The 14,895-nt window shown below is 46.5% G+C and overlaps 1 protein-coding gene across 1 annotated transcript; it reads right to left on the bottom strand.

Annotated features, from left to right (window-relative positions):
* Positions 1-2,398: 2,398 nt before the first annotated feature.
* On the bottom strand, positions 2,399-12,741 carry LOC128459987 (5-hydroxytryptamine receptor 1B-like). Its single transcript, XM_053444972.1, is given in 3 exon segments — positions 2,399-3,375; positions 3,378-3,635; positions 12,718-12,741. Coding segments are annotated over 3 exon segments (1,101 nt in total). The 3' UTR covers positions 2,399-2,556.
* Between the last annotated feature and the right edge of the window lie 2,154 nt (positions 12,742-14,895).

Genomic DNA, 14,895 nt, shown 5'->3' with positions numbered 1-14,895 from the left:
TGATGCCAGAGACCTTTTTATTGATCATTTTTTCAGGTTTCACAACAGCAGCAGTGCATTCTTGTGCTCGCAGGTGGGCGGGGCTTCCTCCTCCGGGGGGCGGAGCGTTACAGTGCGTCGTCATGTGTGTGCAGAAGCTTTGTACAGCAGAAGACAACCTGCATGAAATGCAACTGGATTTACAGAGCCACCGGATGAGTGTCACACTGAGCGGATCAATACTGTACAGAGCGGCGCTGGAGCGTCCACCTCCAACACCCAACATGGCTGCAGGAATATCAATGAAGACGTGACATGTGGGAGCCAGATGACTAGCAGCCAGCGTCTTCACACACTGCAGCAGAGCTTTTCTTTCTTTAATTCAGCAAAGAAATGTTTTCATTATTTTTACATTTCACATTATAGAAGTCACTTTCAGTTTGTTATGCTGAGAGTCAGATGGAACCGCTCTGTCTGGAGGTCACCAGTTTACACACAACCCTTTTCTCTGATTTGTCGTCTCTCCAGGGAATATTAAAGAGCGAGCGGGGGGGGGGGGGGGGGGGGGCGGCTCTGGAACTAGAGTTCCTCGTTCCATCCTCAGCTCCTCGGACTCTTTCAGTGAATTCAGGCGAAATGTCCCCGTAAAAGAAAAGAACCAAAAATAAATCATCAGCTGGTCACTGAATGATAACTGCTCTGTATATTTATATAGAGCTTTTCCAGTGCTATCAACCACTCTTCACAGTCGCATTCACCCACTCACACCAGTTCACATCCATTCACACCAGTTCACACTCTGTTCACACCCCGTTGACAGAGCCGTCAGGGGCTTCAGTACCTGAGGACACTTCAGAATACAGACTGGAGGACCCGGGAATCGAACCCCCAGTGGACGACCCTCTCTACCACCTGACCCTGTCCACGGCCCCTGTCGCTGCATCTTCACTGTGTGAGAAATGAGAAGCGCTCTGAGTGGTCAATTAACGACGGAAAATGTCATATAATTATATTCCTCGTGTCCAGTAGATGGCGCTATGACTGAATATCGCTCAGACCTCGTTCACTCAAACCTTCCAACAACACGACGCTCTGATATAACAACGCAAGTTATTAATCTCAGAAATATCTTTCCAAAAGTTCTGATAAATTAAAAAATGGCTGACTTCCTGTCGGATTTAGAGGTGTCTTTGTGCGTTTGTACCAATTTTCATACAAATGTGTTGCTTTTCCTGATGTTTTAGGGGCGTGGCCGTGTGAGTTAGCCACGCCCCTACACAATTCAGATGTCGATTTTCAACACGGTGCCAAGTTTGAAAAGCTTTTGGAAACATTAAGCCTCAAAACTCTGATTTACTTAGAATAAAAATAATAATGCCAGATGCATTTCAATGTCGGCTGATTAAAAGTGCTGCTGCTTTAAATCACCTTTAATTTAACAAAGTGTGTAATCTGGCTGCAGACGTAGAACCTGAACTCCTCCTTTAGATTTAAAATCCCTGAAGATTCCCAGAACGAGGAGTGTGGTGGACAGAAGCTCGTTTGAACCCAGAGCTTCTCTGATCTCAGCACTTTGACTCTCCAGCTCCACATTCCACATGTGATGGTTCAGAGGAAGGAGGACGTGGATCTGAATACTGGGACATTTCATCCACTGATCCAAAAGGAGAGCGTGGGAACCCTGTCTCCTCACATCTGATTTGTTCAGCCGGACGTGATCTGCTAATATCAAGAATCAATCGATTATCTTTATCTCTTCCTTCCTTCACATCATGAATCATTAATCTGACAGCAGCTGCTCCCCCGAGCGAGATCCAGACCCGCTCAGCTGATGAAGGTAGAAATCACACTGATGCAAACAGTACAGCTTCATGTACACTCAGTCTGCAGCCTGGTTTGAACATCAGTCAACGCAAGAGGAGAAAAGAACACACACGCACACACACGCACACGCACAAACACACTGGCCACAGGCATGAACCAAGACGTCATCTTTTTGTCATCTCTCAAACTGAATCATGCGTTCCTCTGCGTCTGGGCCAGGCACGTCTGAGGAACTAGAACTTGTAGGCACCAGTATTTCCTGTATTGAGTCAGGAAAATAAACACAAATATTATTTTTTGCCCGTGGGGCTCGTTTGTAGCTTAGTACTAAGCTGTTTGTGCTTAAAAGTCAACAGATGTTGACCGTCAAACTCATATGGCAAAGTGAGTCTGTAGGCCACAGTCCTACAGGAGGAGGAGGGGGAGGGGGAGGGGGAGGAGGAGGAGGAGGAGGAGGAGGAGGAAGAGGAGGAGGAGGAGGAGGAGGAGGAGGCCCCTGAGTCTGGGGCTATGAGCTTTCTCCAAGTCAGTGACACCATGTCAGAGCTTCCACATCTTTATATCCACTGATGGTTTCTGTCTTTCAACTAATTCCACAAAGCGTTGAGTCGTCAACAATCCAGATGTTGCTGATGTTGTCCTCAGTGAAAACCAGCTGATGCAGAAGGTTCTGACATTTTACAAATGATTGGAGGAGGTTGTGTGTGTGTGTGTGTGTGTGTCTGTGTGCGTGTGCTGGCTGCTGACGGCCCTTCAGGCCCTGCAGCATCTGAACCGGATCAGTTTGTGGAAGGCCTGCTTGAAGTCCTCGTTGGACATGGTGTAGATGATGGGGTTGATGAGGGAGTTGAGGTAACCCAGCCAGGTGAAGATGTCGAACAGCTCCGGGTGGAAGCAGGACTCGCACACAGGCACTAGCAGCGTGTAGATGAAGAAGGGCAGCCAGCAGATGATGTAGGCTCCGAGGATGATGCCCAGAGTCTTGGTGGCCTTCCTCTCCCTGGCGGCGGAGATGCGCTTCTTCTCCAGCAGCGCGTCGGACACAGTGACTTTGACTTGGCTCACGTTGGCGCACGAGGAGGTAGTGTCGCAGGAGGAGGCGTCGTTGGTGCCGTAGTTGAGGGACGTGGTGGAGGCCACCGACCCGGGCGAGTTGGTGATGAGGTGCGCGGAGGTGAGCCTCTTCCCCGGCTTCTTGTGCGACTGCTTTAGGATGCGCTTGCGGGCTTCCACGTAGATCCTCCCGTACAGCGCGATGAGCAGCAGAGTGGGGATGTAGAAGGCGCCGAAGGTGGAGTAGATGGTGTAGAAGATGTGGTCCGTGTTCACGTTGCAGCTCGTCACCTCCTCCGCCTTCACCTGGCGCCAGAAGAAGGGCGGCAGGGAGATGGAGATGGCGATGACCCAGGCGGTGGCGATCATCCCGGCCGCGCGCCCCGGCGTGCGCTTCTTGGAGTACTCCACCGCGTCCGTGATGGCCCAGTAGCGGTCCAGCGCAATTACGCACAGGTGGAGGATGGAGGCGGTGCAGCACGTAATGTCCGAGGAGAGCCAGATGTCGCACATCAACCTGGCCCAGGGTTCCAGGTCTGGCTCACCGTGTACAGCGCGCTGATGGGCATCACCAGGATGGACACCAGCAGGTCCGTGAGCGCCAGGGAGGCGATCAGAAAGTTCGCCGGGGTGTGCAGCTTGCGGGACTGGTAGATGGTGGCGATGACGAACGCGTTGGAAAGCGTCGTGGCGAAAGTGATGAGCGCTAAGGTGACCGCCACACCCGCCTGGAACGCCAGGTTCGAGTCCCTGTCCTCCGCCCCGGCCGTGAGGTTCTCCTGGGTGTGGTTGGTGGAGAGGTTTGAGCAGCTCGCTGAGCGGACCGGCGTCCTCCATCCCTCCGGCTCTGCGCTCACAGCCGCGCGTCCTGGAGCCGGGAGGACACGGCTCTGAAACCCGGCATCACGCGTCCGTCCCCCGCTCCGTGCACACCCTCCATCCCCCGACGCTCAGACCACAGGTGTTTCCCTACTGACGCCTTTCAGCCTCCTCTTCTTCATCTTCCTCACTCATCCACCCGCAGCATCTTCCTCACTCTGTCATCAACTTAAAAATTCCAGGGGAGGAAGAGGAGCTGATGAAGCGCAGAGCCGCTTCTCCATCATCATCATCATCTTCATCCTCGTCCACAGTCCGAGAGACGGAGAGTCCGAGTCCCCTCAGAATGAAACCATCACAATAATGTAGATTAATTATAATTCATAACAATAATTATTATCAATATGATCAAATGTTTCTGCAGGTTTTTAATCCTCAGTCTCTCCGAACAAGTTCAGAGCTGCTGAAGAGGGACTCGAGCTTTTATACTGCTCTCTCCCTCTGCCCCCCCCCCCCTCTGTCTCTCTCTCTCTGTCTCTCTCTCTCTCTATCCCTCTCTCCTCTCTCTCCCTCTGCCCCCCCCCCTCTCTGTCTCTCTCTCTCTCTCTCTGTCTCCCCCCTCTGCCCCCCCTCTCTCTCTCTCCCTCTGCCCCCCCTCTGCCCCCCCTTTCTCTCTCTCTCTCTCTCTCTCTCTCTCCCTCCCTCTGCCCCCCTCTCCCTCTCTCTCTCTCTCTCTCTCTCTCTCTCTCCTCTCTCTCTCTCTCTCTCTCTCTCTCTCTCTCTCTTTCTCTCTCTCTCTCTCTCTCTCACTCTCTCTCTCTCTCTCTCTCCCTCTGCCCCCCCTCTGTCTCTCTCTCTCTATCTCCCTCTGCCCCCCCCCTCTGTCTCTCTCTCTCTCTCTCTTGCTCTCTCTCTTTCTCCCCTCCATCCTCACTCCATCCCCCTCTAATTTTTGAACACTGAAGGAAACTCTTCATTTTTATTATTTTATCAGTACAATATTTAAATTAAAAAATGTATTGAAGACAAACTGATTATTGATTGTTGTCAACATTCTATGTAACTGTTTAGAATTTATTCAGTTTAGTGTGAATGAGCTCTTCACTGCTCTCTGGTGGACAAACTGTAATTCATTATTACTGTTTTTATGTTATTTTTAGTGAACAAACAAATGAATTATTTTGTGTAAAATCATATGTTATTAGTCTCTAGTTTTAAAGTTATAAATTGTACCCGTCATAAACAGATCGAGACGTCAGGGTCTGCGTCATTTTATAGCTAAGTGTAAACCTGAAGTTGTCACTACTCTCAGGTGGACAAAGTGTGTAGTTGTTTATTATTGATATTTACTATTTAGTCTGTACCTGTTTCTATTGTTCAGCATTCAAATGTTTGACTTGTGTTTCTTTTTTCTCGATGCGTCTGTGTTATAATAAACTTTCCTCCTGCAGATATCCCCCAGGATCCAGAATCGCCTTCACATCAAGAAGCCCGGGTCAGAACTGTTGCCTTCCAGGACGTCGACCAGAGAAGATTCAGGGTCAAGAGGTCACTGCTGTGAGCCGGAGCGAGACGAGGACTGAGGTGTGAAGGTCAACAGGCTCTGATGACCACTTCAGGAAGAGGCCGGGGGTCGATGGAGCTGAAGATGTTTTCCTGTTTGTTTCACTGAGGATGAAGGTTTTCTGCACATCTCAGATTTTACTTGTAGATTAATTTTCCTTCCAGCGAAGCACGTTCATCCTCCTGTTCCACAAAAGTGGGGTTTTATTCATAAATCATTCATCAGGCTTTATTTCGCCCTCGCCGCGTCCTCGCTGCACGTTGTGTCCACACAGCTCCAGTGGAGGTTGTATTGATCTCATTGGTCGAGCAGAGAGCTGAGTCACAAAGCAAAGCTCCTCGCTCTGCGCTGACCTTCACCTGCTCCGGCCTGAGCGATGGAAACGAGGATCCCTGGAAGGAGGCCGGCCCCGGTCCCTGTGAGAGGCTCCGGCAGCGGCTCTGCTCCCAGCTGCTCTCACTGTTTGATGAAGAAGGTTTTCAGCCTCTGTGTATTTATATGTATTAACATTTGTACCTGAATGTTTCAGTAAGAATAAAATGTTCAGAAAGTGTTAAAATCTTCTTCTCCTGTAGTCTGTGTGTATGTACATATGTATGTTTTAGAGTATGTAGAATAAAATATATATTTAAAAAGATGAACACTATAATGAGTGTAATAACTTATATACAATTAGGCTCCACATTTATTTCATTTAGGCTGAATATGATGTTTATTTATCTTTTTAAAGTGCTATTTTTGCCAATATTGTTTTAACGCAATTAAAATAATTTATTGTGATGTAAAGCTTTTTGTCTGGTATTTAATATGTTGTCAATAAAATAGAGAATGATTCCTCACCAGTGACTGAAAGTTCGTTTTTTAAATAAATCCATATTCACTTGTCTATAAACAAATGAAAATCGGACTTTGAAGAAAACTTTTTTATTCTATTTATGTCGATTAATAAAATCAAAATCATCATCACACAGGTGATTATTAGGTAGAAATAATGATAGAATAATAATTAGGCAACAATAGCAATATAATGAATGAACAAGTAAAGAGTTAATCAAATACAACATGTCTTGTTTAGTCATTTTAAACTTAAATATTTCCGGGGTCACACCTGAGTCCAGCTGGCGCTCAGTTAGCATCGGTGCAGGTTAGCCTGAAGCTAACGTGTGGATGGAGGCTAGCAGGAGGTCAGAGGCCGGGGGATGACGAGTCGAGACGTTTGTTTAAAAGGTAAATTACAAAGTTCACAGTGAACATCAGATTAATATGAAGCTTTATTTCTGCTTCTGTCGCAACGTTGTTTAGCTAGCTAGGCATAGTAAAAAAGCTCGCTCGCTCTGCTAAGCTAGCCGCTAGCTGTGCCTAGCTAGCCGCTAGCTGTGCTAATGTGACGTCAGACTGGCAGATTATAATCATTAATTATATTCATTCATAATCAAACACAACAGCAGATTAATTTGTTTTAGGTTTTACAACTTTACAACATGAAATCATCTAAATTAACAAATGTAGCTTAAAGAAGTCGTTCAGATCATTTTCATGTTTTCTTCAGGTGATTCATTAACTAAACTTTAAACTAAATAAATGACTAACAGATGAATTCATGAATAACCTGAAGTCCAAAGTAACATGTAGTGGTTTGGTTTAATGGGTTTGTTAAAGTGACCTGAAAGAGAGTTCACAGACAAATACATAAGTGAGAAACAGATTCATATTAAATATGAAAATAACCTTGTCACAGACTTTAAAGTTGTTATGAGAGTGAACTTTATATAAAAGTACATTTGTTCTGGTAAGATACTGTATGATAACAATTAGAAACTATTATATATAAATCTTACACAAACTCCAAATGCAGTTTTCTGCAGATAATTCTCTTGATTAAATTATTGTTTTGTCTATTAACTGTCACAGCCCAGTTTGTGTCTTTTAGAAATGTTTTAATCATAGTGGAGGGGGGGGTTAAGTGATGTTGTGACTGAACCTCCCTCTGCTGCAGTGAACCTGAACGTTTCCCACTGGAAATCATTACTCGTCACATTTCTCCATTGATCCTCTTCTTCACATCGCTCCTCTTGACAGGAGCGAGTCCAGAGCTGCAGTTCTGCACGAAGGCCAAAGTGGCCGTGGCGGTGGCAATAATAAAGAGCAGGCCTGCGGGCATGAGCGGCCGCGAGCACGCCGAGGCTCTGAGCTGCAGGCTGAGGAGCCGGGACCACAGCTGGAGGGAGGAGGCCCAGGAGCTGCAGCAGGAGGTGCTGAGGCTGCGCCAGGAGCTGCTGATCAACAAGGTGACCTCAGTGGCACGGAGCCCCACGGAGGCGGCAGGTAGGAGCTTCTGCACGTACACAGCTGGTCACTGGAAACAAGAGCATCAGACATTTACCATGAAAACACTGCGTCTGAGGGACTTGAGATAAATGTTGCATTTATTTTCTGGTTGGTGTTTTTCTATCCTTGGAAAGTTGAGGTTCAGATGAATCCACTAAGTGTCCTGAAGACACAGGAGGAGCCAGAGAGAAGTGACCTCATGTCAGAACTTTACCTTTATGAAGACAGAAGCTGTTCTCAGACATGACCTGGACATTTTCTGTGAAGTTTGTGTTTCACATGTGAAGCAGCAGGAGATTGTCCGGCTCCGACTCGTTCACAACAACAGGAACATGTGAGGAAAGCTCTAGAGTTCAGAGGAGGTCTGAGGCAGCTACACAGACTCTTTGCTGAAGCCTTCAGTGAGAGGAGAAGACATCTCAAGGACAGACGCCGTCTGACACGAGTCCTCAGGGGACAGTCTGTCCTGAAGGCTGCTAATGATCAGGCACATAATGCTCATGAATGTTGATTTGTCAGGTTTCAAGCTGAATGTGCTCCTCGCTCCTCTGACAAGGATGAAGTCTCTGTTTCTTCTCACCAGATTGATGAGTAATGAGTAAAGAGTTTCCAGCGGTTATAAAAAAATTCAATCATCTGAATTTCTGCCGGACAAAGTCTTAAATATGTTACAATATATAAAAGAAGTCTTTTGATAGCTAACAAGTTTATTTGGGTCTTTAAGAGAAATGCTTTGTCAGCATGAGTGAACAAAGCAAATGACTGGTGTCCTGGTGATACGACAGTTCATAAAGCCATTGATATCTTTCAGTTTCCATCAGTAGGACCTTGAACATGTTGTTTAACTTGAGTTGTGTTTGTGTTAAAATGTCTTATAAACACTGGAATGCAACTTGGTGAACTCTGCAGGAACCCAGTTCATTGTTCATTACGCTCTCAGCAGAGGATAAGTCATTTTGAATCCACGCTCCATATAATAACACTCACACTGGTGTAAATATTGTTTCCTTTATGTCGGCAGTTGTTCCAAGTAAAACACTTGTGCTTCTAGATCTAAAAGCTCAAGGCTGACAGGAGACGGTTCAGCTCAACCTGTGAAGATGATAGTCAAGGTCCAAGTGCTCTCAGATTTACTGACGTGAAGCCACAAAGTTTTCTGAGAAGCATCAACACTGATGTACTTCTTCTTTTCCTCAGCAGCGACAGACAAAATGTCTGAGTATAACTTATACATGAAGTGTTGGTCCTCGAGTTTGGATGTTTATGGTTTTGTGTGAAAAGAAAAGTCTGTTTGAGTTTCAAACCCTGATTTGCACGTCTGTCAGTTCCCAGGTTAAAAGCAGCTCCTCTCTGATCACAGGGATTATTCTGAAAGTGACTGTAATTATGTGATTTAATAGTTCTGATATAATTATGACTTTTAATTGACATGACTGTAATTGTGTGTCTTCTGTTGTATTTTCAGTCTTTTCAGTTTCTTAATGAGCTTTGTCTTCTCATAGATTAAAAATGGAAATAGACTGGAAGCCAATGCAGAAGTGATGAAATGGCCATAACACTCGTTATATGCTGCCTGTGCATTGTCAGTCAAATGTTAAATATATATAATTTGTGTCATCTTAAAAAAGTGTTGGGTATTTGATCTTTTGTGAAATATAAAACCATAAACAAGTGATTCACTTCACTTTGCTGTAGCTGCAGAGGATGTGGAGCCGGCGTTTCCTCGGTTCTGCTGGATCCAGAAGTGAAAGTGTGATAATCATGAAGTTGTGTCTGGTCTCCTCCTCCAGGTCACGATGCTGCAGACGAAGCTACTTCACAGGATCTGTTTGGTCCTTCACAGCCGCAGCCCGACTGTGACTCAGAGACTCCTGAACTGTTTCAGGAAGACCTCCAGCCCGCCGCTTCCCCCCCGCAGCCGCCAGCAGCCTCCAGTCTCCATGAAAGAGCCATGCACCCCCACGTGCACTTCCTCCAGTCGCTGTGCGCCCTGCACCGGGTAGCAGGAGACCAGAGAGGCCTGGAGGCTCTGTGGTTCAGCCCTGGTGGAGGTGCAGGATCCGTGTTGGCGGACTCCGTGTGCCAGCTCCTGCACTCGGTGACCGTGGCGTGCAGGGACCCCCCCCCCGCTGGGTCCCTGCGACCTGGTCCTGCAGGCCTGCCAGGTGGCGGCCCGGGCCATGGACCTCTTCTGCTCCCAGAGGCTGCCGTCTGCAGAGTTCATGGGTCGTGTGGAGGGTTCTCTGACGGACATGACGGCCATGCTGCTGCACAACCAGCCCTGCAGGGTGAGTACCAGGAGCCATAAAGACGCCATGTTTGCCTGCGCACATAATTCCTAATTAATTAGACCACGGTGGCCGCACACCATGAGCTGGGGAGTTAACCACAGTTAAACTGGTCCAGTGAATGTGTCAATGGGATAATGAAGTAACCTAGAACATGTGCACCTCATTAAACACAAGTGTAGATTATGAAATTAGTGGTAATAACCCTGACTCAGTTGTTCCCATGACAAGAGGGTGAATTGTGTATGATTTTATAATTTATTAGCAGTGATGGCAAAGAAAGTTTGTTTTTATTTGACATATATGACGTCATTTCCATTTTTCTCAATACAATAACTTGTGATTATTCATTGTATAATTCATGTCCTCTGCCCAGTAGCTGTACAGTTCAGTGCACATCCAGCAGCAGCTCTTTGACACTGTGACACTTTCTGACATTTGGTTATGTCTCAGAGAATAATTCATGGATCTTGGTACAAAGCAGTGTGACAGATTGGGAGGATTGAGTTGATTGAAGGGTCTGTTGGGCCTTGGTGGAGGACTGAGCTCCAGTGAGTGATGCTCTAGTTGAGACAGACCCAGCAGCCTCTGTAGTGGATCATCTGAATCCTTCCTCATGACTCTGGCAAGGTTGTTATTATGATAAAGTAAAGTATCCTCGATTATCTTTAACCTTCACCAAAGCTCCACAAACCGAGGAGAGGCCACCCCCGTCCATCATGAAGTCCCTCGCGACTCACACATGTTACTGTCATGACCGCGGCTGGCAGCTGGGAAATGGAGATGAAAGTGAGTCTGAGCTGAAGAGGATGAACTTCTCCCATCATCAGCTCCACACTGGGAGGAGGTCTTACCCAGCTCACACGGCTGCAGGAAGAACATTCTCTTCCTGGTTCTGTCACTTAATGGAGAAGAAGTGTGAGTTTCTCTACGGCAGGATGTCGAGCGCTTGTCAGAGAAACGGATGATCCCAGTGAGGAGCGTGTAGTTTAAATGTAATGACGTCTTCGATTAGAACCACACTACATTTGTCTCTGAGAAACTTTAATGCCCACAGAGGCAAGTTGTCTCAGCGCCGGAGGACAGGTTAGTTAAGAGCCAGAAAACCAATCACTGGAATGTGGATTGAATTAGAAACACAGGGAGCCATTAGCTGCCTGAGCCTCACACTGAGGAGAGAGTCTGAGATCCATCATGATTAAAGGAAGCATGTTGTGTCCATAGATTCAGACGTGATGAATAAAACACGTATGGCTGAGTTTTGATGTGTGTTATTCAGATGACCCACACTAACCGTCCAACACTCAATTAAACCACTGAGATTACTTTAATGTAAGAATAAGAAAAATGGCAAATTCTCATAATATTTGCTTGAAAACTAAACTAACCAAATTGATATGGAAATTAAAAAGCATCGACAATTGTTCACTTCTATGCGACAGGTTATAAACAATATATTTTACCAGTGTGACACGTCTGTGTGGATGGTAAAAACGTTATGAGCGTGTGAAACTAACTTAGAGACGTGCACGTTGTTCTGGTTCATGATGAAGCTGCTGTTCTGAGAAACGATCAGATCTACTTGTGAGTAGAATGAAAGCAAACAACCTTGAGGACTTCTCTGACTCGGCCCTGACCAGCCCTGAGGGCACCATGAGTCTCCAGCTGCTTCTCATTCCATTGACTTGTACAGTGTGAGCTGGAATTTTAAAAACAACGTTTCTAAGAGAGGCTCAGTGTTTGTTCAGCTGAAGGCAGCAGGTTGGTATTAATCGATGGTGTCTACGTCCTGTGTCGGGCCCCCTGCCTCCTCCTCTCCGGGGCCTCTGCAGCAGCCTGGTGTTGATGCTGATGGAGACTGGGCAGCTCCGTCCTCCCAGTGAGTCCAGAGACACTAAGGGACGTAATGAATGGACTGTGTGCTGATCCAGAGCAAACACTCTGAGTGAAAGAGGAGTCAGCACCTACAGGGTTCATGGATGACGGCTCTGGAACAAGCCGAGACTCCCGAGAGACTTTCCACTGAATTAATGCAGACGCTCTTCTAGAGGAATTTGTGTTTGTGGAGAGATTATATCGTCTAAAAGTAAAAGTCGCCTCTTTGATAGTATTTCAGCTTGATATCCCCAATCTGCGCCGCTCATTGCAAGTAATGTTTCTGATGTGCTCTTCTGATGCTCTCTCCTAAAGCTCGCCTCATCCTTTGGTTTTATTTAATTTTCTCCCAGAGTGAGCATTGACAGGGCCTCAGTGAAGGGGGGGGGACTTGTTGCTCTGAGTCAAATGTGGGCTCATGCAGCCGGAGAAAGCTTTTAGAATGTGATCATTCGGCTGTGGGTGATGCACGGGTCGCCAAACTCCATCTCAAACATGCAGCAGCTCGTGGCCACATCGCTCTCCGGTGGATGGAGGTCGCCGTGCCGGGAGAAATTGGTTTCTGTGCCTCTTCTGTTATGGATGAACCGTCATAGGGCGGGTGACCTGCAATTCTTTAAGGCAGCTTCAGAAAAACGCTTTATCACATAGACTCTCAGGAGCTGGCAGGGAAAACCTGAGGATATCACTTTTCTGTTTGACACTATTTAACCATTCTTTATAGACAACAAAAAATACACATGTATACGCATCGTACAACAAAATGGAGTTTGAGGAACTGCACACAGCTAATGCACGTGGAGGTTTCCAGACCTCTTCCCCTTCAGCTGACACTTCAGCTGCTTTCAGGGCTCGATAGTGAAATCAACACTCTGCAGGTTCTCAGTGATGACACTTCAAACCCTTTCAGTGGGTGAGCTTCACACATCACAGGCAAATGTATGTTTTCAGAGATCTGCACCTGTTTACGATGTTTGGTGATCAAACCTCTGAACTGTCCCTAGCATCCATGGAGGTCAGTGTGTGAGTGACCTCTACACACTCGACCACACACATGGAAGCTGGGACTTTGAGTTTTCCACCACACTAAGCATTTTCTACATGCAGTTATCAACCTCCTCACAATATGTAAATCAGCATGCTCTGTCCCTCCTCTGTGAGGACGCTGCAGAGGACTCTGAGGATGGTGCTAATGAACTCTTTATGTGTCTGACGCCCGGTGAACACTCCATCACCGCCCGTCAAGCTGATTGTTTGAGACCGTGCAGACATTGACGGGGAGGTCAGAGAGGACGGAGGGGGTAATTAGAATACTGAAAAGATTGTGACAAGATGAAGAGTCAGCTGAGAAGGAACCCCACCACAGGGACACCAGTCAAATATCCTGACACCAGATTAATCTATCAAACACGCTGCTGGAAAACAATTTTATATTTGTAGTGGGATAGGATTGTCAAGGATTTAGTGTCTTCATGAGTCGCTGAAATTAGATGTGTAGAATTTCTTCTCTCGGGTCAGTGGAGTTAAATTATTTAAAACATTTTACTTCATAACATGGAACTCCCATCACAAGGACTAATTATATAATTGTCTCCAGCGATTGACCAGGGCGACCGTTTGATAATACAAGGAAGAGTTTTTAAATGTTATTGTTTAATCGTTCAGTTGTTTGAGATGTAGTCTGCTTCCTTTCTGATCATTGAGCTCGTTTACCACTTTTCAAAGTGCTGATGACCTGAACATCACCGACAGCCTGGAGGAGCATGGTGGGAAACCCCCGGATTCAGAGACTCATCCCTTCACTCAAACAATGAAACCTTGTGGACATGTCAGCATTCGCTCTGAGTGTGTTCCATCTTGAGTAATATGGCGAGCAGCTGCAATTCACCAGCGGCCGCCTCAGCCTCAGAGCTGCTCTGGTTCCTGCCTCATTCTCTCTCACACACCTGGAGACGTCACAGGACGAAGCAGAAAGGACGAGCAGCTCAGACACTGAAATTGCGGATCTTGAATCCCAAGAGGCGTCATTCAAATGTCACTTTCCCACAGTGTTCGGCTTCAAGACGTATTCCGTGTAATATCCTCTGGGAGGGGAGAACTGTGAGTGGCCTCACCCCCTCCTCGTTTCACCCTGTCACCCTGTCGTCCACTGGAGGAACTGTTATTACCTTCTCCTGTATCGGATCCAGTTCGTCTCATGAGCAAACAGAGCGCTCAATCACTGCCTCTATCGCTCCATCAGACAGCCGGCTGGAGGTTTGCAGCGTCTGGCTGTAGACACGAGGAATGGCTTCATCACTTTCTTTCTAAGGATAATCCTTTGTTTGGTAGAGACCATCTGGACCTGAACCTTCAGTGAGGAGCGGATACACGTCATCAGACACATTCATAGGTCGTGCACAGGAGAAGTTAAGAAATAAAGTACGAGGAACAGCAGTCAGGCCGGTAGTTGGACATTGTTTTGGTTATTGAGCAGATTGAATTCTTAAAAATCTATAAAATACAGTCTCAGCTTTGCTTTGAGTAGTTTACATGAAAAACAACTGAGTGAGAGATGAAGCCCTTTAAACACAGAGCAGCCTAAGGGTTAAGTGTGAAGTGACAAATCATTAAACATCAATCTCTTTCTTCTATATAGTTAAATTACATTTATTTGAAAGTTCTGAAAACAGCCGAGTAACAAAGCTCAGTTCAGAGACGTCATCATTTCTTCTCCCTCTGTTTCTGTTTCCAAGCAAACAGGTGAAACAGGTTAAATGGAGTGAGAGAGAAATCATCATCACTCAAACGCAATCCGCTCCATGAAACTCAATAACACTCTCCTCTCTTCAATTGTTTCAAATTATGAACTAATATCTTGATGGGATAATCGTTTCAGACAATTTCCCGCCGTGGCCCCGTGTCATCAGCTCTCGGGGGTAATCAGCAGCGGCAGCGACACGGAGCAAATTGAATTTCAGGCGGGTTTTATATTTTGGTTCTTTCTCTCTTCTCCCTCCGTCTGAGGAAAGAAGCCACAACACGTCTGTGTGATCAGCAGCGAGAGGAGAGCGTTTAAACTGTACGTGCAGGGTGACGGGTTCGACTCCCCCACACCGAGCTGGAAGGCGACTGTGGCTGTTATGATGCCCTTGAGCCAAACATTTATCCATCCCCAGCTGCTGC

This window comes from Pleuronectes platessa, chromosome 17 (genome assembly GCF_947347685.1).
Source record: "Pleuronectes platessa chromosome 17, fPlePla1.1, whole genome shotgun sequence".
In the NCBI taxonomy this organism is placed as follows: domain Eukaryota; kingdom Metazoa; phylum Chordata; class Actinopteri; order Pleuronectiformes; family Pleuronectidae; genus Pleuronectes; species Pleuronectes platessa.
Note: the sequence above shows the minus strand (reverse complement) of the source record. Positions and strands in the feature narration are given on the sequence as shown.